Source organism: Chelonia mydas, chromosome 15, assembly GCF_015237465.2.
Source record: "Chelonia mydas isolate rCheMyd1 chromosome 15, rCheMyd1.pri.v2, whole genome shotgun sequence".
NCBI lineage: Eukaryota > Metazoa > Chordata > Testudines > Cheloniidae > Chelonia > Chelonia mydas.
In genome coordinates this window covers 14,617,682-14,641,731 of record NC_057856.1, presented here as the reverse complement: position 1 = coordinate 14,641,731, position 24,050 = coordinate 14,617,682, and the positions used below count along the sequence as shown (strand labels likewise).

The 24,050-nt window shown below is 53.9% G+C and overlaps 1 protein-coding gene across 1 annotated transcript in view; it reads left to right on the top strand.

The window, feature by feature from the left end:
- The window catches only part of SLC25A1 (solute carrier family 25 member 1), a 49,632-nt gene extending 28,667 nt beyond the window's left edge, over window positions 1–20,965 (top strand). The window contains exons 2-9 of the mRNA XM_037878497.2: window positions 9,039–9,146; window positions 10,414–10,513; window positions 11,980–12,118; window positions 13,680–13,764; window positions 14,472–14,576; window positions 15,446–15,561; window positions 16,564–16,637; window positions 17,526–20,965. Of these exons, the coding sequence (XP_037734425.1) occupies window positions 9,039–9,146; window positions 10,414–10,513; window positions 11,980–12,118; window positions 13,680–13,764; window positions 14,472–14,576; window positions 15,446–15,561; window positions 16,564–16,637; window positions 17,526–17,640 (842 nt within the window). The 3' untranslated portion in view covers window positions 17,641–20,965. The remainder of the gene's footprint in view (window positions 1–9,038; window positions 9,147–10,413; window positions 10,514–11,979; window positions 12,119–13,679; window positions 13,765–14,471; window positions 14,577–15,445; window positions 15,562–16,563; window positions 16,638–17,525) is intronic.
- Window positions 20,966–24,050: the final 3,085 nt, after the last annotated feature.

The window sequence follows — 24,050 nt, the reverse complement described above, 5'->3', positions numbered from 1 at the left end:
GTGAGCTACAGCTCACTTCATCGGATAGCTTATGCTCAAATAAATTGGTTAGTCTCTAAGATGCCACAAGTACTCCTTTTCTTTTTGCGAATACAGACTAACATGGCTTCTACTCTGAAACCATACAAACTGTGAGAGGCTAATTAGTTAAGATGAGCTATTATCAGCAGGAGAAAAAAACTTTTGTAGTGATAATCAAGATGGCCCATTTAGACAGTTGACAAGAAGGTGTGAGGATACTTAACTTAAGGAAATAGATTCAATATGTGTAATGACCCAGCCACTCCCAGTCTCTATTCAAACCCAAGTTAATGGTATCTAGTTTGCATATTAAGGTAATCCGCTTTAAACTCTGTTATCTTTGGCTGCATACAGACTAAGTGACAGCACAGCGTGTAGGAACTGAGATTTGGTGTACACTTAGGGCTCTTGCGGGTGTTGCCAAGTCTTGTTTTTTTTATTTTTCTGAGCGCTCCACCTCCTGGAGTCATGTGATGACTCCCTGAGAGTCTCCTCTCTCCATTCAAAATAAGTGTGTTTCTAGCTCTCATAATTGCAGAGGGGGCATGGAAAGATGAGCCCAAGAGGCCCAAAATCAGAAGGTCCCTCCCAAATTATTTTTAAAAAGCTCAGAATTTTGCAGGGGCTGACTCCTGGTTTTTGAATGTTTGAGATTGGCAGTGTTGCTCCGAGACTGGCAGAGCTCCATTGAGTTAGGGCTGTGATGATTTGGGCTTGTGGGGGTGGGCTTAGGGGGAGAGTGGAGCTGGGGGATGACTGTTGTGGGGATGGGTATGTGGGTATGGAGGGACCCCTGAATGAAAGGGCAGGTGTGCTGCGAGTCCAGGAGACCTTGGGAGGATAGGGCTAAGTATGCCCCCGCACACGCACACCCCGCCCTTCCTTGCTGAAGTTGTTCTACTGGACAAGTCGCAGCTCATTGGAGGAAGTGTAGGGAGTGAGGAGAAGTCAGTTTCCTTCTGGGAGAATGTGTCTGAGGAGAGAGAGAGGGGGGAGGGGGGGGCGTTTCTCAGAGTGCTGCATTTCTGCATGTCTGCTCATGGGGAATGTCCTGAGTAATACAAATACATTGACAGAGCAACTTCCTTCTGAGGTTTCTGAAGCGCTTTGCCAGTGTGAACGGGCCAGCCCAAAGCACCCCAGACTCATGAGTCGTGGCCCCAGAAACCATGAAATTGACTTTTAAAAAAACAAACAAAAAGACCCCCAAGATATTAAAATCTGAGCTGCTTCTCCTGTAATCCCATGCCTCCAGGAGCTGAAGCTTTAAGAAAAACCCCAGCCATCACCAGAGTTGGAAAAGCTGAATAGCTTAGTCCTGTCAGTGAGGGAGGCAGTAACGGCAACGCTGGTGAGCTTGGGGCTGAATTTTCAGAAGTTGTCTCTAATTTTGCCCAGCAGCCTAGGGGAAGGAGGCCTATGAAACATGCAGTGATGGTCAGATGGACAGAGAAATTATACTGCACGTGGAATACCGAACCCTTCAAGCACTGCGCTCTTGATGGGTTCCAGTATTGGTGCTTCCCTTCCCTGACTTTTATGGGGAGTCTGTGTGCTGGGCCCCAATGCAGTGCCCATGCTCCTGGCTCAGCAGTGCAGACTCTGTCCTAGGGAAGGCAGAGTGTGGCCTAACGGCCAGTACACTGGACAGAAGACTTGGTTCTACTCCCAACTCCTGCTACTGGCCTGTGGGGTGACCTGGGACAAATCCCGTCACTGCTCCGTGCCTCAGTTTCCCCATCTGTGCAATGGGGATAATGATCCTGACCTCCTTTGTAAAGTGCTTTTGAGAGCTAAAGATGACAAGTGTTGTATCTGAGCCAGATATTGTTGTTTTGTTTTAGAGCTTGGCCTGCTTGGAGCAAACCGAGCACACGTGTCCAAATGGGAGACTCAGGGTGCTGCCTGCTACCGTGGCCCCAAAGGGCTGAGAGTTGCTGCTCTGCTATAGGCAGTGTCTGGAAGCAGTGATGGGTGCCTTCTGAACCCTGTAACACCCACCCCGCGTCCCCTCCCCCTGCAGTTTCTTTAGACCTCCTGTTAGCACTGGGTGTCTGCCTTGCAAGTCAGCAGAATAGGCACAGACAGAACCTCAAGTTCCTTATTCTTGTTGCAGAGCAGAACGTAATCTCCAAGTGGGCCGGCTCTTGTGGTGAAAGTTTCTCTTTGTTCTCCCTCTGGGCCATTCATAGCTCTGTCCATGAGCTGTTCCACATCCCTGCTGACCCTACAGCCTCGGCAGATCCTGTTCCTTTCATGGGGTGTTGTCTGTGAGCCAATGACAGGCAGAGGACTCTCTGCTAAGTCATGCTGAGTAGCTGTTCTCTGTGAATGAGAGCCGCAGGGAAAGGGAGCTGGCGAAGTGGCCGGGGCACTAAGGGAGGCCCTGACAGAGGGGAGGGAGAGGCTGTGAGACTGAGCTGTGTAGAAAGAAAAGGAGTACTAGTGGCACCTTAGAGACTAACCAATTTATTTGAGCATAAGCTTTCGTGAGCTACAGCTCACTTCATGGGATGCATGCATGCTGTAGCTCACGAAAGCTGATGCTCAAATTAATTGGTTAGTCTCTAAGGTGCCACAAGTCCTCCTTTTCTTTTTGCAGATACAGACTAACACGGCTGCTACTCTGAAACCTGAGCTGTGTGGGTACATCACAGCCTCCTCCACTCCCACAGGCCTCACGTCACTTCCTGCGTCTGGGGAAGAGAATGGGCACCTGGGACCACGCCCTTCTCTGGGACAGCCCCATGCAAATTGTTGGACTCTGCAAGCTTGAATTTGGGCCCTTTGAGTCTTGTGACACCAGTCAAGGATCAGGCGAGGAGTCCAGCAGCAGGAGCAGGCCTGCTCTCTACCTCAGGGGTGCATGAACTGCTGGCTGGGGCAGGGGTGTGAGCTAGGCAGTGTTAACAGGCCCACATGATGGAGACCATCCCCATGGATCCCCAGGGCAGAAAGATCTGAGTGTTTTACTTGTCCGAGTACTGGTCCCAAGCGCTCTCGCTAGCGGGAGCATCGCTAGGGACCACAGCTGCAGGGCTCCATAATGCTCTTGAAGGTTTCTCCTCTGCCGCCGCCGGGGAAGGAATCTGAACTGGGGGGACACAGAGCGGCAGAAGATGAAGCTCACGTGGTCCATTTGTGCCTCCAGTGCTGGTAGAAACCAAGGGCTGCTACTGACCCTTTCATGGGTCACAGGCACAGGAGACTGCAGTTTCAATAAGGCACGATCCAGTGTCTCCTCTCCCGCAAGGCAATAGTGTGCACAAGCCTTTGACAGGAATGGGGCTTTTAGGCTGGGCACTCGTTAGCATCCCTTTCTGTGCTCACTGATGGTAGCCCACTGCTCCTTTGTTTGATCAGTTATGCTTCCTACAGTCCATAAACACCACAAACTGAGTGTCCGTGTTCTGTGGGTGTGAGGTTCCAGGAGAGTTTTATAACTGAACCACAGTCAGAAATGCACCTGATGCAAACACCCTGAACGCTAGGGAAGTTCTTGTGTGGATCCGGACTTCACCACTAGGCCAAACCAAAACCCTGGAGCCAAACCATGCTAGAGACCTCCGAGCTCTGGGAAAGCTCAGATCCAAGCTTGGTAGGCTTCACTCAAACATTTGGCTCCTTTGACCTCCAGGATTGGGTTGGGGATGTCATGGAAACAGGCTTTCTACTATGCTCTTCAGCACTACTCGTTTCCACCAGGGCCAGAAATCCAGCGAGAACATCCTTGCTTGTTCTGATCAGCACTTCTAGGTCCTGAGTAAATTCAGAAGCAGCAACTTGGAGGCGCACAAAACATTAGCTCAGACACCACAGATTTAACTTAACTGTTGTCAGAACCGCATATAAGCTCAGGGCTACCAGAGAGGGCAACAAGGCTGGGTCAGGCTAACAGGGTTATGGGTAGGGCCAGTTCCTTTTATTCTATGAAGGCCAATTTGCCCAGTCTGGGTTGAAGTGCATCGTGAGTGATCTGTCTGGTTGCATTAATTTCATAGCTGGAATGTGAATAGGGATCTTTAATTCAGTGCTAAGGGAGTTTGGAGTCAAATTAAGCTCCTTGCTTGTTTATGCTATGGGTCATAGCGTAGTACAGTGGCCATAGTGTAGGCACTTCCTACGACAACGGAAAGAGTTTTTCTGTTCCTGTAGGTGATCCTCTCTCCAAGCAGCGGTAGCTAGGTCAGTGGAAGCATTCTTCCATTTATTTAGCTGTGTCCACACTGTGGATTAGGTTGCCGTAGCTAAGGCTAAAGTCTGGATTATTTTCGCCTCTGAATGACATAGCTACGTCGATCTAAATTTTCAGTATAGACCAGTCCTTTTGAAAAGAACCAAATTAAAGAGAGGCAGGGAGTGCGTGTAGGTCCAGGCTCGGTTTTGTGCAGGCTTCCTGGGTTGCCTTTTATATGTAGCTGAAGGGAAATGGCGCAGCTGAATGCGAAACATGCACTTAGCCAGCTCCAGGAGTCCTTGTATCTCAAGGCAGTCTCGTTCTCCAGGGCAGGAATTGCAGATGCTTTTTATACTTCTGCTGCTGCCCATGGGCAGTTCTGAAAGGCTTTCTTATTTCATTCTTCTCATCCCCCCCCCCCCCCCCCCCCCGGCTATTCTGGGGTATTTCTCCAGCCATTTCATAGCTATTTTAATATCCCTCAGTAATATAAGAGCTGTTCCAGTTGTGACACAAAGCACCAGCATCCAGTGAATTCAGGGTCAAATCTGACACTGTCCTTAACCGGGCTACTTTGCCCTACTGAAATCAGCCCGTGTGAATACGGGGATGGTGCCTCGAAGCTGGATCTGCTGACTCTCTCGAGAAAAGTTTGGGGGGATCTGAGGAAAACACATTTTGGCCCAAAATACTCCCATCACAAGCGGCCTGGATGCCAGGGACTCTTCGCACCAAAGTCTGTGGAATTTCTTGAAAGGGAAACTCTTTTTTTCAAATGACAGGTTTCAGAGTAGCAGCCATGTTAGTCTGTATCCGCAGAAAGAAAAGGAGGACTTGTGGCACCTTAGAGACGAACAAATTTATTTGAGCATAAGCTTTCGTAGCTCACGAAAGCTTTTGCTCAAATAAATTTGTTTGTCTCTAAGGTGCCACAAGTCCTCCTTTTCTTTTTCAAACGACTCTAATAAAATCCCACTAACTTCCCACTGCTCTCGACGCCAGCTCACCCCAGAATGTCTCTGCAGGCTTATTTACAATTACACTGATGTTCTGGCACTGAATAGCCGATATACGGCACTTGGCTGCCAAACCCGAGTGCCAGGTAGGTTCCTGTTGCTGATCTCTCTGACTCTAAAAACGTAGCAGCAGGAAGCTGCACTTCTCCAAATCCTGCAATAGGTCCAAATCCTGCCCTCCGTCACATGCTGACAACTGCCACTGCGGAAGGGAAGGTTGGGAGCCCGGGGTACGAAGAAAACCCAGTCTGTGCTGTAAGGGGCGCACAGCCTAAACATTTGAGTGGGAATGGTGTAAAAGACGTCTTCCAGCCAGACACAAAGGGCCGAGAGATCACTGTAGCTAGGACAGTCAGATGCCTGTGTTAAACTGTGGCTTTGTTGTTTTTAAGTCACTGCTGATAGTCTGTTGGCATCTGGGATCTTAAACACCATCCTTGGGGTGTTTTTCTCTTTGTTGTTGTTTAAAAGGTGAAAAGGGCTTTTCCAAGTGGAAGTTGTTTTGAGTAATCCTACTAGCACATCCATCCCTGATGAATGTGACATTTCGTCTGTACTTCTCTTCCTGATCTTTGTCTGCTTCTGTGTGCTAGAGCCTTGGCCTTGGCACTACCAGCTTTCCTGTATCCTTCCGCCTCACTCGCTCCATCTCCTCGCAGATCTGAGCTGCAAACACCCTTCTCCTGTGTCTAATTCCTCCCCCGCTATTGATCAGTTAATACTCGAGTTCTGCATGCGACTCCCTCAGGCCAGCTGGAGCTGCAGCTGGTGTGGAAATTGCTGCCTGGATTGGCGTGGTAGGATGGCTCATGATTGCCATAAGGATTTCACGGTCACGTGGGCCCCATTTTGTGATGAGTATGGTGAGCATTCTAGGTATGGCACTGATCAGGGCAATCTGGCCTCTTTCCTGTTCTCTTAACCCCCCTCCCCACCCACTCCCGCGCAATGGGCTGGAGCAGGAGGCTGGCCCGCACTCATGGCTTTACTGCAGCGATGACATGCTCAGAGTAGAGCTCTCTGCGTCACTCTTGTTTCATTTTTTTCTGGTGTGGTGCTTCTCTTGTTCATGTCCTGGATAGTCATTCAGCAGCTATTTGGCAGTGAGCAGTAATGATTTGTTGCTTTCCAACTAAACAGGAGCGTTGCAGCCACTAGTTACCTACCTCATGGGGCACTCGGATTAAGTTATTATCCTCTTTGCACAGATGGGGAAACCGAGGCACAGAAAAGGATGTGACTGGGGAGAAGAGGCAGTGTGGCCTAAGGGGTAGGGCACGAAACTGGGAGTCAAGAGACGCGGGTTCCATCCCTGGTTCGGTGGCTGACCTGCTGTGCAACCCGGTGTGGATCACTTCACTTCCCACCTCTGTGTCTGTTTCTTTTCCTACCCTTTGTCTGTCTTGTCTATATGGATTGTAAGCTCTTCAGGGCAGGCACTGGCTCTCCCTGCGTTTGTACAGTGCCTAGCACAGTGGGTGGAACCTCTGAGCATCACCCTAAGAGACATAAATAACACTGGCCACCCAACGGGTCAGTACCAGAGCTGGAATTAGCACTTGGGACTTCCTGGCTTCAGTGCCTATATTACAACAGGTGAGGCAGGTTTTTCCCATGGACCATTTACTGTGCATTTGTATTTAATGGCAGCTGTGGAATCTCAGCATTCCCAGGCTGGCTACCTAGGGCAGGGGGATGCTCAGTAGCCCTGTGGGGGAGTCACTGCAGGCCGATGGGAGGATGTTTGCTTCGGGCAAGAAAAGCTGAAGAGCTAGTTGTGCAGACAGCTCTGTGCCTGTGATCTCTGGCGGTGGGGGCCTTGCTCAGGTAGCCCTCTTTAAGAGGAGGCTGCCCTGCTTTAGAAAGAAGGAGGGAGATTTTATCATGAACTTGATGCCTTTAGGGGGGAGTGCTGGCTTAGGGGCTGTTAACCTGTTACCTCCAGGTACTAAAGGGGGCAAAGGCAGAACAAGAACCAATGGCTGGAAGCTGCAGCCAGACAAATTGCCATTAGAACTTATGGCCCAGTTTTTAACCGTGAGGAATGGGGCCGAGGGAAGTGATGGATTCTCCATGACAGCTGATCAAGTCTGGGTGCCTTTCTAGAAGCTCTGCTTTTGTCACTGGGCACAGCGCATGGGTAACGGGGTGAAGAGCTGTGGCCTGTGTTACACAGGAGGTCAGATGAGATGATCTAATGGCCCCCTGTGGCCTTAATCTATATCCTTGGCCCTGTCCCTTCAGGCTTGGGCACTGGGGTGCTAGAGACGCCGGGGGTCTAACTTTAAACTACTGCAATAGGAACCAGGTGGGGAAAATCCAAGCAGTTCTGTGCTGCTGCTAATTTAGTGTGTAACCCCAAGGTGATGCTAGTGGCTGTCAGCTTTGTGAAGTTGCTGTGGAAATGTACCAGTCCAGACACTAAATCTACTTGCCCAGCCTCACCATGCTGATTAAAACACAAAGCCACTTTTACTTGCCCACCTAATATCACTACAGGCTTGAGGATGAGACAGTGACCAGAATTTCCTGGTGTCGGTTGGTCTCTCCACGTACGGATAGAAACTCCCGACACAGGGAGTACGGTAAGCACACAGTGCTGTATACCTGGTGAGCTGTGCTGCGCAAACAGATCCTTGGCCTGAGGATTTCACAATCTGAAGGCACAGGCTGGTACAAGCACGGAGCAGGATGTGTGCTTTTCAGTTGGATTGCTTCACTCGTGTGTCTGCTGGAGGAGGAGAGGGTTCTTGGGGTGAAAGGAGAGGCTGTTCTGGAGGCAGGGGGTGAAAGGAGCCGGGCGTGGATGAAGGGGATGAAAGGGAGCAACTGAGACAGAGCTTTGACAGGAACGTGGGGAGTGTTGGAGGAAGTGGGGACGGGTGTCTCTCTCGGCTGCAGCTACTTCATACCCAGCACTGTATCTTTAAAGTACTTTATAGACATTAGTGAATTTTCATGCCACCCCTGGGAGGCACATAATTACCATTATCCCCATCTTGCAGGCTGTGGTGGGAGAGGAGGCAGAACAAGATTACATGTGCCTTTGGCACTGAGTGCCTCTGTGGCCAGAGCTGGGACCGGAATTTGGAAGTTCCTGGTTCCCAGATCATAATTCAGGCCTTTAGTCCGTGTCTGGGCATGTCTATCCCCTGCCTGAACTGTCTGTGGTCTGCACTGAAAGCTCGTCTGGTGCTATGAAATGATGGCATTAAATCAGGGCTTAAATTCTCCCTGAGTATTTCCTGGAGCCCCGGGGTTCGGGGCTTCAGACCCGCGGAGCGCGCTGGGGCTGCTGCGGGTTGGAAAATATTTACTGGAGCTTTGCTCAGGACACCTCTGGCTGAATTTTAAGTCCTGCACTAAATGCTCCTCTGCTGGCAAAATTATTATTGTATGACAGTAGCAGCTAGAGGCCCCGAGTGAGACCAGGGTCCCAGGGTGCTTGGTGGTGTACAAACACGCAGTAAGGGCCAGTCCCTGCCCTGTCTAACCAGACCACACAGAAGAGGAGGGCAGAACATGTCTAGCTTGCTCTGTTGAAAGCACCGAGGGCCAGATTTTCAAAGGAGCAATTGTTCAAAAGTGCTCCCATGTAGGCACCAAAATAAGGGACGAGATGCTCAGAAGAGCTCCTTAGTTGCTGAGCAGACTTGCAAATCTGGCCCTTACCCAAGTGCCTACCAGGGAGGCGACCCCACTCCCAGCTCTGGCTCCCAAGTGCTGAAAGGTGGGGGTTGGGCAATTAGAGATGGGCATCGGGGAGGTGCTACTGAGACGTTGTCAGTTCTCGGTTCTATCTTCCCCCTCTTTGTTCTCCCCAGGTGGTATCGCCGGTGGCATTGAGATCTGCATTACGTTCCCGACGGAGTATGTGAAGACTCAGCTCCAGCTGGATGAGAAAGCTAACCCGCCCCGGTACAAAGGCATCGGTAAGTCCGGAGCCTGGCAGCTGTGGGCGCAGAGAGACTAGGCTAGGGATCAAACAAGGGGACTGGCGATTGTGTCAGGGGTATTGGAGCTGCTGCAGCCAGTCATTCACTGCCAGCTAGGCTGAGACTGGCATGGGGGACACCGGTGGGTGTGCATCACTACGTGGGGTGGGAGTGAGCTGGATGTTCAGGTGCCCCTCATAGAAGGACCCTCCCTTGGAACTCGAGGGCTTGCCTCCTTCCTGTCTCACAAGGGGGAGAGCAGGGAAACGGGGGAGAAGCCATTTCAGAGTAGGGTGTGGATCAGAGCGCTGGGCGGTCGGGTCTGACATCCTGCCCCCACCAGTCCCCAGAAGCTGAGGCTTGGCCGTGAGATGAGCGCTCCCCTCTAATGGACCTGGCCAGTTGCGCAATGCAGCACACCTGTTGTCACTGAGGGAGACGGCGTGTTGGCGGTAGCCTGGTCGGGTGCCCGGGCTGGAGGCGTTCTAGGGATGACGGTCTCGTTCCAGCCCAGGATGATTGGCAGGGGTCCCTGACTGGCAGGATCATAACCTTCTACTTATGTACAGGCTGCATTGTGGCATGCTGTACTGTATCACCGCTGCACTCTGCTGCTTGCCCTCCAGCCTGGCCCCAGCTGACAGTGTGAGAGAGAACCCAGCTGGCTGGGGGAGAGACAGCAGGGAGCTGGTTCCAGAGCCCCTGGCTTCATGTCTGGCTTGGAACCGGGTCCTGAGGATCTGCAGCAACATGGCTTCCGACTTGCTGAGTCCAGGGCTGAACAGTGCCCTGTGCCATTCTCCCTTCCTGGATCAGCTCTGCAAAGGGCTTGGCATTGCCCTGTTCTAGCTAGGGAGGCCGAGTCGTATAGCCTGGCACCTGCTGCAAGTGGCTTGAACTGCACTGGGGGGGACACGACTCAGGACTTCACATTCCACAGCCGCAGCACGCTGGAGGGGGAGGGGAAATCCATTAACGGCAGCAGCGCTGGGGTCCTGGCCGCTTTGTCTTCAGCGACGAGACGAACGCGTCCACTCGCACAGGGCCGGTGTTCTCCGCGATGGTGCGTTTGCAGCCTGGCGTTGGTGACCACGTTACCCGAGCTCTTCCGCCCTGGCACTCGCCCACCCTGCCCTGTGCGCTCTGGCTGTTACCCAAGGACGGCAGGGAGTGAGCGGCCCAGGGAGAGCCTGAATGGCGGAAGGTGCTGCCGGGCTGACTTGGCGGGCCTGCTAAACCCCTCTTTCCTTGCCTTCTCCCCTAGCGGACTGCGTGAAGCAGACTGTCCAGGGCCATGGAGTGAAGGGGCTCTATCGAGGCCTCAGCTCACTGGTGTATGGCTCCATCCCAAAGGCTGCCGTGAGGTAAGGCACTCGGCTGTGACTTCCGGCCTTGCCCCTGAGGCGTTTGTGAATTGCAGTTGCAGCAATCTGAGCCCAGGTGATCCTCCTGCTCTCCTTGACAGCCACCAGGCCCCCAAACAAGCGGATGAAAAACCCCATAGGAGTCCCTTGGAGTGGCCCCTTCTCTCCGTCTCGCTGCTAAGGGAGTCTCAGGCCGGGGGTCTGTCTCAGGCAGCCTCTCTGCAGAACAGCCCTGCCAAAAAAGCCAGACATGCAGGGTCAGGCAGGTGAGGGCCCCAGGCTAGCAGGCCGGAGGGCCACGGACGTGGGTGGCTTCTGCAAAGGAGCACAGTGCAGGGTCTGTCCAAGGAGCCCTGAGTGACCCTCCCTGAGGGCTGCCTGCCAAGGAGCGATTGGCATCGCTCACCTGTGTCCGTAGGTGGCCTGATGTTTGGAGAAGTGCTGAGGCAGCTCGGTCCCGCTGCGGGGAGGGGAGGGAATGACTCGAGGTGGTTTGGAATCTACCCACAGACGGTCGCCGTCAAGGTGGGTCTGGCCAATCATTACTGGACAGCGTGCCCAGTTCCCTGGCTGGGGGTGGGACTGCCTCCCTGGACGGCCGTTCCCTTTGGGATGGATTGAGAAAACCATCCTGCTCTTAGCAGGACCAGCCTGAGCGGACGCTGCCGGAGGGCTGGCTCTGGGGAGTGCCCTGTCTGCCAGCAGGCCTTGCTGTGGGGAGCTCCCCCAGGGCACTGCTAGCATTGTGCTCTTTGGGAAGCTCTCAGCTCTTCCAGGCTGAGCCTTTCCCAGCAGCAGGCCCTGGCTGCTGCAGCCGCAGCCTCCCCAGGGAGGAGATGCTGCAGAAGAAAGCGTGTGATTTCTGAGCGGTTCGGTCCCCAGCCCAGGAGGGTGGGGCAGTGGAGTGCTGGCAGATCAGCTTCGCTCTTCTCTGGGGCGTGAGGGCGTGACTCCGAGACGAGCAGGATGGATGCTCTGCTGCCTTCTCTCTACCTGCTGCCAACCAAGAGCCAATAGCTAATAGCTGTCAGCAGCCTGCTCAGGTGGGGGAGTCAGGCGCACCGCCACCCCCCTTCTCCTGGGCTTTCAGGCTTACAGGTGCCTGCCTTCCCAGTGTGGGCATCTGTGCTTCGCCCAGTGGGAGGGCCTGAGATGGGCAGAGGGCGGCTGGGTGTTTGAAGCTATGGCGGGGCTTGGCCACTTCCTGCCACTCCCAGGTGCTGGTAAGGGGAAAGAAGAGTGAGCCCCCCTCCCCGCCATCCCTGGTCAGTTCTCCCAGCTCCCCCTGGAGGCGACCCAAAGGCTCCATAGCGAGACGCCCACGGGGCACGGCGGGAGCTTCCAGCCGAGCTGGTTGGCCCAGCTGCACTAAGAAAACCCTCTTGCCCTGGCCCCGTCTCTGTGCCCAGCAGCTGTGTCTGCCGAATCCGGTGGGGTTTGCATTGGCTGCCTTTCTCCCCGGCCAGGTTCGGCATGTTCGAGTTCCTCAGCAACCACATGAGAGATGAGAAGGGCAACCTGAACAGCAAGCGCGGGCTGCTGTGCGGCTTGGGAGCCGGGGTGGCCGAGGCCGTGGTGGTGGTGTGTCCCATGGAGACCATAAAGGTACAGCGCAGGCCCTCTCATCCCTGCTTTGAGAACGAGTCCCAGAGTAGGGGGAGACCGGAGACCTCTTCAGAGGGGGCAGGGGAAGCCAAGGAGGGAGCACCATTGCCCTGTGAGCGCCTCCTGCTGTCGGCCCCAGAGCTAGCCGGCTGGGCTCTCTCTGTCTTGTTGGACCGGGTATTAACCCAGCACAGCCTCTGCTCTGCTCCTCGCCTGGCGTCACACAGGGAGCTGCGCTGTACGTTGCTGCTCCCGCCCTGATGAAATGTCCGTGTGCTCCAGCTGCCCACTAGTGGTGAATGGTCAGAGGTGCAGGGAAAGACTTTGCCTGTGGGGCGTTCCCTCTGGACTCTCCTGTTGATGGGAAATTTTAGCAAGAGACCAGACAGGATCTGATTTTCCTGGGGCCCGTAACTCCTGCAGTGAGTGACAGCTCTTCTCTCCAAGGCCAGCCTTTGTGGCCTGACTCCAGAATTTGTCAGGTGTTAATACCATGAAAGATACGCTGCGCCACACCAATACACTTGCTGGCAGAAGTAAATGCAGCGCTGTGCATGAAATACCTAGCCAAGGCTCCACAGTAGCAAAGGGCATTTTGCACCGTTGTTGCTTCTCATTCATTGCCAGGCTCTCCCACACAAATGAGGCCGTTTCTCTGTCTCTGCTCTTTCCCCCTGTGTTATACTCAGTTTTTTCTCCGTGCTTTGTAACTCCCAGATTCAAAAATGATGCCGGGCCTGGAAATCCTGTTCAGGGCTTAGTAAAATATGCCCTTCTCAGTGAGTGATATCTGGGCACAAATGCTTCCTACACAGTGTAACGTGAGAGCCAGGGACTGGGCTGGGAAACTGGCCTCTGCTTGCATGACTCTGTTCAGCATACTCCTAAGAAGAGGCTGACTGCCGTGAGCAGCAGCAGCGGGACTGGGACTCCGAAGTCTGTCCCCATCTCTGCCACTGATGTGCTGTGTGAACCCAGGCCCATCCCTTCACCTCTCTGCTTCTCAAAGCTCTCATCTGCCAAGTGGGGATAAATAGATGGACCCTCCTTTGCAAAGTGCTTAGAGATAGGGTGAAGGGACTGTTATTTACTGACCTGATGCTATATGCTCTCACAGGTGACCAATAGATTAAGCATTGGGGAAGATGCTCTCATGCTTTGCTGGCCTGAGCTAGCAATAGCCACCCTTCTTCCCATCCCGGGACTTCCAGACTCTCCCCTTGCAGGTGCCAAGCCTTGTGTGTTTCAAGTATTCCAGACCTAGCTGCAGTCCTTCATCCCTAGGCTGCACAGGTCCCTTCCCTTTCTGACTGCATGTGGAGTGCATGAGCAAACACGTCCGCAGTTGCAGGTAAACCTTGGACAGGGTTTTCGTTCTGCTCTGGAATGGCATCAGTATGGCGCTGCCCCAGATTAGCAAAGATCCTCGCTGCTGAATCCCTGAGCAGAGCCCCGCTGCCAGGCATCTGATTGGGATGTTTGGGCTCCTATAGCTTGAGGAATGGGTGTCTCTTCACATGCAGATTGGGATTAACAAGTCCTAACCTTCTCTCCCCTCCAGGTGAAGTTTATCCATGACCAGTGCTCCCCCAAACCGAAGTACCGTGGCTTCTTCCACGGCGTGCGGGAGATCATCCGCGAGCAGGGTGAGGGCCCTGGCGTGGCAGCGTTACTCAGCGCCTCCGCGCCACGTTATCCTTGAGTTCAGTGTGCAAGGCCCCGCCACACCGGGTTGTGAACTGCCTCCTCCCACCAGAGTGGGAGACTGGTCTGTGAGCTGCCAAGGCAGCCAGCACCGTAGGGCCTTGAAAAACACTGGCTTCCAAGTGTCTGCTCGTCCCTCAGGCAGTCTGGTTCTTGGGAGACCTGCTTCCCAGGCCTGAGCACCTTTCCTCTTCTGGCCTAGCCAGGGGAAAGCCGTGCAGCCCTGTCGGCATATCCATAGGAGGGCAGGGGAGGCCAAATGACAGGCCACCAAAACCACGCAGAGCAGGCCTCACCCCGCTGCCTACGAGAATTAGGAGAAATGCCTCTCTCCCCCAACGCCTGCTATTAAGAGGGCTTGTCAGGGTCGGGATTCGAACCCACGTCCCCAGAGGAGACTGCGGCCTGAACGCAGCACCTTAGCCCGTTCGGCCATCCTGACGGCAGGGCCAAGTGGGTGGGGCACGAGAAAGAGCTGTGGAGGAGCTGGGCTTTGTGCTGTGGGCCCTGCCGGGGTGGGTGTATGAATGGGGGAAAGGGGAAGTTGTGTTGTGGGTCACAGGAAGGCATGGGGTCGGTGGCAGTCCTGGGGAGACCAGCGTCATGCTGCTTCCCCTCCTCAAATGCTGCCCCTTCTCCCCTGCCACAGGTCTGAAGGGAACCTACCAGGGTTTAACCGCGACTGTCCTCAAGCAAGGATCAAACCAGGCCATTCGCTTCTTCGTCATGACGGCGCTCAGGAACTGGTACAAAGGTACCCGCGCTCTGCCTCCCTCCCGCTGCCTTGCCCCCGCGTCTCCGTGCCATGCCCTGCCTCTTCCGGGGAGCGCTGCGGGCGAAGAGCCACACAGCACAGTGACCTGCTGCAGCGAGGGCTGGCTTCTCCAGCCTCAGCTGAGCTCCTGCTCCTCCCTCCGAGTGAAACGCGCCACCACCAGTTTCTTGTGGGGTCACTTTGACGAGCCTGAGGAAGGCCCTAGGGCAGGGCAGAGCTGGGGAGAGGGGATGCCTGAGTTAAAAGCCCAGGGGGATGCAGACGGCAAGTAAGCGGGGACTCTAATGGGGTCTTCTCCACTCTGCCCCTGCTCGCACCTGTCTGCTGCAGTATACACATATCTACTTCTCCTGTGCATGCTCTCAACGCCCCTGCCCCTGCCCGCACACACTGGGCCTGGGCCCTTTTGACAGTCTGTTCAGAACTAAGCCAGTCGGGGGCGCTTTCCCACCCACTCGCTGCTAGGCCAGCCCTGGCCTAGGCTTGTGTGTTCCCTGCCTTACGACCTGTGAGGTCTGAGGACTCTAGGCGGCAGACAGGCAGCCTGGCCCCTCTGCTCACTGCGCACACCTGGAGAGAGAGAGAGAGAGAGCATCTCTGGCCCCCTCGGCCCTTCCCTCTTCTCCAGCTTCACTGGGGGCTCTCACTTGCGGGGCCCCGTTCCTTTCACCCCCCACCCCCCATTGCACCCCCAGCCTGTCGGGGCCTTTGTTGCTCTCACATGCAGTGTCACTCAGTGACGTCCCAGCACACTCCCACCTCTTGGTGCTCATGAGCTCTGCCCTTGTGTCTCTCTCCACCCTCTTTCCCTCCGCCTGCCCCTTTTGTGTCGCTCTCCTTCTTCCCAGGGGATGATCCCAACAAGGTCATAAACCCCTTCGTCACCGGGATATTTGGGGCCATTGCCGGAGCGGCTAGCGTCTTTGGCAACACCCCCCTGGATGTGGTGAAAACCAGAATGCAGGTACAGCATGTGGCCGTGTGGTTTCTGGGCTTCTGCTGAGAGCCCATCATTCACCTCTTGCCTCTGGGTGCTCCATGTCTCCTGCTCTCATCTAGACCATGACCGCTGGGCCAAGCGCCGAAATGGGACGTGGCAAAGTGCCACACGGCCCCCTCCCGATGGAGGAGTAGGAGCTGGAACTGAGACTGCTCCCCACAAAGGCCCTGTCTGGTCTAGAGAATGACTGCTGGGGTGCCTGGCCTGATGGGAGAGTGAGGCCCAGTGCAGCAGTGTATCCACACAAGCCATGCTGTGCTCTGTGGCTGTGGTCGTGCTGCCCTCTGGGGACCTGAATTAACGGCCAGCGATTCGCTCCTAGGCAGACCAGGCCCAGGGCTCCCCTGGGCTAGAGGAATTTGGCATGTTCCTCTCCGGGCAGTCCCGTAGCCCAGTGATTCTCAGTTCAGGAGCCCGATCAGCGATCCCCAAAGAGCCACAATCATGTGAATTCATTGCTTCGTTTACTAGTTCTATATTCTCACAGCAGTGACTGACCACGTATTATTTTATCTGCTACAATTGGGTAATAACACAGTAAAAGCATCCTGATTGGTTAATAACTTAAATTGGCTAATGATTAAATCACACAGTGTTTTAATAGCAAGGGCTGCAAAGAGCCTCTGTCTGAGCATCACTGCCGTAGCCCCTCTCAACACACCTTGCAGCCACCCAAAAACACCTGCAGTGGGGCATGGGCGTGGCCCCTGCTATTTGGGTTAGACCACGTCTAAGCACCCCGCGGCCCTCCTTAGGGTCAGGCTCCCACACAACCAGGCTGGCGAGGATGGCAGTCACTGCTGTGACAGCTCCGACTGTGCAAACAGAAACCCTCCCCCCCCCCCCCCCCCCGGGGCCCTTCCAGAATCTCCCAGGATGGAGCCACGGCTTGTGGGAGCTGTGCTGGGAACTGTGGCATAGATCCCCCCATTACAGGTCTCTGACCCTTCTCTCCGCTTCCTCTAGGGACTTGAAGCGCACAAGTACAAGAGCACCTGGGACTGCGCCTTCCAGATCATGAAATACGAAGGGCCCATCGCGTGAGTCCGGCATCTTGTCTCCATGCAGGGGGCTCAGGGCTGGGTGAACGCAGGGAAACAGGGACAATCCCTCCCCTGCAGCCGAGTGCTGGCGAAGCAGTTCACACCTGTACAGTGAAACGGGGAGTAGTGCCATAGGGGGCAAAGGGATCCGTCACCATCATGGGTAAAAGGCACCTTGTGGTGGGATTTGCAGAAGGGAGAACAGGTCACCGGCACACGAGCTGCGGGAGCCTGTCCCGTAGGCATAGGGGATGAGATGGGAAAGGCAAGGGCCTGGTGGATGGTAGGAGTAGCAGCGAGGCCTGGCTGTGAGAGGAGGAGCAGAGACCCACACAGGGAAGAGGGGAGAGAGACCTGTGTGGATTTTATTAGCCTCTCTACACTTGCCACAGAAGCACAGGCCCAGAGCCTTGGCTAGTGTAAAATCAGGGAAGTCAACAGTGACCGACGCCCCCAAGGAGCTGGCCTGGAATCTGAAAAAGTGGCTGGTGTGGAGAGCGGATCCTGTGACAGGAGTGGGGCAGTTGGCCAGAAAGCCCTGACTGGGGATCTTAAAAAGTTGGGGTCTCTGGGTGGGGTTTGCCGGGCAGGAAGCAGCCCTTCCCCAAACCCCTTTCATTCCAGCAGAGACTGGGCCAGTCCCCGCTTGTGCTGAGTGTGAAGGTGGAGGTGGGCGAGAGGCTGAGCTGGAGAGCAGGGTGAGCCTCACAAAGTGTGGTTGCCGGGCATTGGCGCCATTTTACACCAGGCTGCATCTCCGCCAGAGATTGCTGGGAGTGGGTGGGCTAGGCCTGCTCCCACGTCTGGCCAAGCTGTGCCTGGCCTAGGCCTGCGTGGGGCTCTCTGCTCCCCCCTCACCTCTCCTCTCCTCTCCTCTCCTGGCAGGTTTTACAAGGGCACCGTGCCTCGCCTGGGCCGGGTCTGTCTTGATGTGGCCATCGTCTTCGTAATCTACGACGAAGTGGTCAAGGTCCTCAACAAGGTGTGGAAAACCGACTGAGCCTGCCAGCAGCCCCAGGCAGCGGCACCGTCTCCTCCACCACCGCGAGGTAACAGCTGGAGGAAGATGACCAACCCGGGAGAAATTATATGGACATTTCACTAGGAGCGGTGCCCTGTGCCCAGCCACTTGGGCCCATATCAAACCCTGACCATCTTTATTTATAGGATCGAACTGTGGAGTAGTTTAAATTATTGATCATGTGCTAAAATGATGGTGGGGGGGAGGGGACTATATCTGCAAACTTTGCAAAGGCCAGCTCTGCTGGCCTGGGGGTGGAGCTGGGGGGGAATAGATCAGTGCCCGAAGGGGAGAAGAGAGGCCATGATTCTCCAGCCAGATTACAATTCAGTCCACGTTTCCTTTTGCCTTTGAGAAAACAGAGCCAAGCGAGCAAAGGTTTCCACTGAGCTCACTGCCATCTCCCGCCTCTCCCAGCAGGAGGAGCTGGAGTGTGTGGGGCTGGAGCGCAAACTGCAGGGGCGCGATTGCAATGGTGTGATGTCCCTGGGTATGGGGAGCTTGCTGCTACTCCAGTCCCATCCTCTACCTCTAGGAACCGCTCTAGGGAATGGTGTGGCACCCCGGGCTGCGAGCCACTCACGGCTATTCCACATCCAATCTCGAGAAGCAGGAGTTGCTAGCGGGGGGGGGACCCCTGGCTGGGGGAGAGCTCCAGCCCCCCCACCAGAGCTGCCAAGTGCCTCAGTCGCAGCGTTTTCCAGTGGGAGTCACTAGGGCCAAAGAGGATTGATCATGAAGTGAGCTGCGTGGCACACACTGGCCATTTAGCCTCTGGTTTAAGCCAGAAAGCTGAGGGGAGGCCCCTTGGTGCAGGCAATGACCCTGCCTCCTTGAGTCAGAGCGTGTGATCCAGACCTGTGGCTCCGAACGCGCGCCTTCCCGTAGGGGCTTTGCCTGCCCAGCCACCTCCCCTGGAGGAGAGAGGAAATCCACCCTGTACCGCCTCCTGGGAGCGCTGAGGGGCTTTGCTATGGAACCTGCAAGGAACCCAGTGCCCAGAACATGTCCTCCACCATCCCAGCCACTCGCCCAGGCTCCTGGCGGTGCAGCTGCTGCTGTGGTAGAGACCCTGCACTGAGCGGTGGTGCCTTCATTTTCCTTTTCCTCGCTGAGGAAACATTCCCAGGCGAGTGACCTTCCAGCTTAGCGTGACCAGGTTCCTCACCCCTGTGACAGAGGCACCTTGTTTACATCTGAGATGAGAGTGAGAAAGGTGAAGTGCTCGCCTGCCACTCGGCCTTCTCTGATTAAACTGCCTCCTGCCACATTCCCTTCCACTCTGCCTCTCCACACCCCCCCCCACGCCGCTCGATATTCCAGTGCTGGGAGCCAGACAAGTACCTAGCTAGACTAAATGAACTTCACACTGCGTTGTTAACGCTTGTACTGTATCCCCCGGGGACAGTAACCCTGTCCTTGCCCAGTGCCAAGAGCTCATAATGGTTCCAGTGCAGATTTGTGCCAAAATCGTGTGTCTGTCTACAATAGTTACACAGGGGTTTGTCTGTTTGTACTCTCAGTGACAAATGCAGCCTTAACACTATCGTACGCGCAGGCGAAGAAGGAAAGCGCAGGGAAGAGTCACTTTCCGGCTTTCAGCTCTCAAGCCATTGAGGTTTTTTTGCATTTTGCATTTGCAACTTGAATAAAATAAGAGCCTCGCTTTAGAACACACTTCAGAATTGAACCAGGATCTGTAAAGGCAGCAATCAACCCTTACACTGGGTGTGTGTGCGCTGACATCCTGGTGCATATTTGTATGTTGCATTTACAATCCTGTGCTACATTAATGGTCCCTGGCAGCCCACAGTGATCTCGCTGTAGCATCTGCAGCCCCTATTGTACCACGCTGACGGGGCAGCGCCCCGGATTCCGAGCCAGATGCATAGTTTTCACTCCTTTGCTAATATATTAGAGTCCAGGGGTTTCTTTTCAAGCTTTGAGCAAAACGTGTTAATGTTGCGCTTGCAGCTGCATGCTGGAGTGACTCTTGCCATTTTCAAGGCCAAATTGGGGCGCTCTGGCGAGCACCCCAACAATAAACCAAAGTTGCCTGTTAACAAAGTCTCCATCGCTCTGTGTGGGCCAAAGGCAGCCCCGGGTCTGTTGCAATTTAAGCCTTTTGCTCACATCCCTTCGGTCACTGAGAGCTCCCCACCCTCCCCTTGTGTTCTGGATGAGCAAAGGGATCCAGGAGGGGGCCCCAAGCCCCAAATCACTGGTGAACGCATTTTGCCAATGCAGCTAGCTACACTGCAGCTACACGGGAATGATGCTGTCTTCTGTTACACTGGCTGCAGATCATTTGACACTTTAGCCCATGTATGCTGCAGTCTGCTTTCCCAAGTTTTCCGAGTTTTTGGGTACTTACCCTGGAATTGCACTGGTCACCACTAGGTTCCAAACAGGCTGGGAACTCTTCCCCTCCCCCCCCTGTTTTGCGTTTACCATCCAATTCAATCCGTTGCCTCAGTGCTGTGCTGATAAGGGAATGAGATTTGATGTCCTTTCTGATCCCTGACTCTTCTCAGATGCTTCTGTAGCACATTAAGAATGAGATTCTGAATGACTAAAAACTAAACTGGGCTGTTTCTTGGGCTCAGTAGAAATGTCCAAGGCTCTGATCCTGTAAAATCCTTGACGGTGGTGCTGCTAGTGTGGGGATCTGAAAGCCAAGCTGGGTTCTTCATGCCTGCTGCCTTCAATGATGGGAGCAAAGATTGTGCCCTAAATCCAATACAATGACAATTGGAGGGTGGGGGTGGGAGGATGCTGAGTGGAAGAGGAGGACATTTGGGAAAGGATCTTCCTACTGGAGACTAGTTAGGGTCTTCTCCTCCAGGACCAATGAATTATTTCCTGCGTTGCTTCTCGTTGTTTGGCGTCTTTAGGCCTCAGAGGAGCTGCTCCCTCCCGAAGCTGCCTTTGGGCTGGGAAGAGAAGCTACCAGACGGCTTCTCTAGTGCAGGGCCGAGAACTGCTGCTGCTGGGCTCCCCTCGGGAGGTGGGAAATACCGTCTCCTTTAGTCATGTGTTCTAGGGCAGACTCTCTACCTGGAGCGACATTCTATGGGTGCAGGCCATTGCCCAGCACCCATCCCTCGGGGTGGGTGCCAGAGCCAGGAGAAAGCTCAGCACAGGAGTGTGTGCACTGTGTTGTCTCTTTGCCTCTGCCTTGGCAGAGTCCATGTGCTCTGCTCTCTGCAAGGCTGAGTCTTCTACACATGTTGTGTCAGCCCCTGCTGCTTTCTCAGGTTTTACTGCATTCAGAGATTATGTAATAAACTGAAACCTGCTGCAAGCTGGATGTCTCTCTCCTTTTTTTTTTTTTTCTGGTGTGTCCGTGTATCTGCTATTTTGTCATGGATGCCTCTGAATCGCATGGTGTCAATGCTCTGGTTAATTTCAAGAATGGAGTACGTGTAGGATCAAAGTTCGGAATACAAAGGAATCCTCTTAATGAGCACGCCCTGATGGAGTGGGAAACGTGCTGATTAATTAGTCTGGTGTGCTGATCAGAGTTCCATGTTGCAGCCATCTGCTGTACTGTTGAACACTCACTTTTATTTGGAGAATCACTAGACACCGTACCAGTTAACTAACTGAAGGGCTAATGCCTTCTGCATCTGGAGCAGAGCAGGGATGCGGCATGAAATGAACAAAGGCCCAGTGGTGAATGTGATGCTTACTGCGGTTGCCTGTCCTTCCAAGAGATGCAAATTACCCCCAGAAGTTTGCGGGAGAGACACAGCCGTCTCTCTGCTGCTGTGTGCATCTCGAAGAGCCAAGGTCTGAAATGTTCCAGTGAACTAGTTCATAGAAGAGTTTTGGAGTGGGTACAAATCCTTGTAAAGTAAAACCAGGTGCAATCCAGGGAAGCTCTGCTCTGTACAAATTGACCTAGCGGGTCAGGGAATGTGTTTTGTTTACAAATATTCCCCCCACTCCAAACTGCCAGCCCTGTAAACTCCCCCTGGGATCTGAAAGTCAAGCTGGGTTCTTTCTATCTTAGTGCATCACCGACAGTAAAGACTCTGCAGGACAATGTTTATCACTACTGCATCCCCATGTACTCCAACTATACAGGGGTTATGTTATCCAGGGGCCTGCCTAGGTTCGTTGTGGTTTTGAATCCTGCCTGATCGTTGTAGTTTCAGTTTTGGGCTCTCTGTTGGCCCAGGGTAGGAGAGCGTCTTGGCTTGTCAGGTGCCTGAGCTGCCTTGTGTTGAGTAATGCTAGTCGGCAGGAGAGTGCATGCTTTCTTTAGTTGTCCAGGGCTGGTCCTCTCTCTGCAACCTGTTGGGCAGCCAGGGCAGGGAGCCTGTTTTAAATTGTCGGCAAATCAAGCTTCACAGGGGGATCAAAGCACCTAGCCTTTCTCCCATCTGAACTTTGGTTTCTGCCTTTGCTTTGGGAATAGCTGGGAACTGGCCCAGGCTGCATTTGAAATCCTGGGCAGCCGTATCTCACAGTGGAAAACAATAAGACCAAGGAAACTGCTGAATAAGAGGCCATGCTGACTAGAGATGCATGTACCAGTACAAGACCCTGCACCTCACTAAGCATCCCAGCTCTGGGGCTGGTCCCTAAACCTTGGTGGTGCAACTATCCTCGTTCTGCTAGGGTTTAATAGCAGCAGGAGGGCCCTGAACTACAGGCCAGTCAGCCTCACCGCAGTCCCTGGAAAAATCATGGAGCAGGTCCTCAAGGAATCAATTCTGAAGCACTTAGAGGAGAGGAAAGTGATCAGGAACAGTCAGCATGGATTCACCAAGGGCAAGTCATGCCTGACTAACCTAATTGCCTTCTATAACGAGATAACTGGCTCTGTGGATGAGGGGAAAGTGGTGGACGTGTTATTCCTTGACTTTAGCAAAGCTTTTGACACTGTCTCCCACAGTATTCTTGCCAGCAAGTTAAAGAAGTATGGGCTGGGGGAATGGACTGTAAGGTGGATAGAAAGCTGGCCAGATTGTCGGGCTCATCGGGAAGTGATCAATGGCTCCATGTCTAGTTGGCAGCCGGTATCAAGTGGAGTGCTCCAAGGGTCGGTCCTGGGGCGTTTGTTCAATATCTTCATTAATGATCTGGAGGATGGCATGGATTGCACCCTCAGCAAGTTTGCAGATGACACTAAACTGGGAGGAGAGGTAGATACGCTGGAGGGTAGGGATAGGATACAGAGGGACCTAGATAAATTAGAGGATTGGGCCAAAAGAAATCTGATGAGGTTCAACAAGGACAAGTGCAGAGTCCTGCACTTAGGACGGAAGAATCCCATGCACCGCTACAGACTAGGGCCCGAATGGCTCAGCAGCAGTTCTGCAGAAAAGGACCTAGGGGTTACAATGGACGAGAAGCTGGATATGAGTCAACAGTGTGCCCTTGTTGCCAAGAAGGCCAATGGCATTTTGGGATGTATAAGTAGGGGTATTGCCAGCAGATCGAGGGACGTGATCGTTCCCCTCTATTCGACATTGGTGAGGCCTCATCTGGAATAGTGTGTCCAATTTTGGGCCCCACACTACACGGAGGATGTGAAAAAATTGGAAAGCGTCCAGTGGAGGGCAACAAAAAATGATGAGGGGACTGGAACACATGACTTATGAGGAGAGGCTGAGGGAACTGGGATTGTTTAGTCTGCAGAAGAGAAGAATGAGGGGGGATTTGGTAGCTGCTTTCAACTACCTGAAAGGGGGTTCTAAAGAGGATGGATCTAGACTGAGCAGATGACAGAACAAGGAGTAATGGTCTCAAGTAGCAGTGGGGGAGGTTTAGGTTGGATATTAGGAAAAACTTTTTCACTAGGAGGGTGGTGAAGCACTGGAATGCGTTACCCGGGGGGGGTGGAATCTCCTTCCTTAGAAGTTTTTAAGATCAGGCTTGACAAAGCCCTGGCTGGGATGATTTAGTTGGGGATTGGTCCTGCTTCAAGCAGGGGCCCAGGGGTTGGACTAGATCTCCTGAGGTCCCTTCCAACCCTGATATGCTATGATTCTATTACTCAACCCCCAGGCTTACAGTTAGGAAACCATGTAAGGGTCTGAGAGCTGAAACTGTTGCCCTCTGACGAGCAGGGCAGGTTGGGAGGAACATACAGGCCCAGACTGAACCCATCCCCACTGCAACACACAAGACCCTGTCAGTAACTTCTTGCTGCTTCTTAATGCCCCTGAGGCAGGCTCTGCCCCTTGCGCAGAGCGTTTCTCAACCATCAATGGCCCTTGACTGGCTTCTCTGACTGTCCCATCAAAGGGGAAAGGCCCCCAGTTCATGCTCAAGGGAGCCAGCCATCTCCTGGCCTATACCCTCACTCCTCCTCCTTGTGCTTCCTAGCAAGAAGGCAAGAGCCGCACTGAAAAGCTCCTGTCATTGTCCTAGATGGA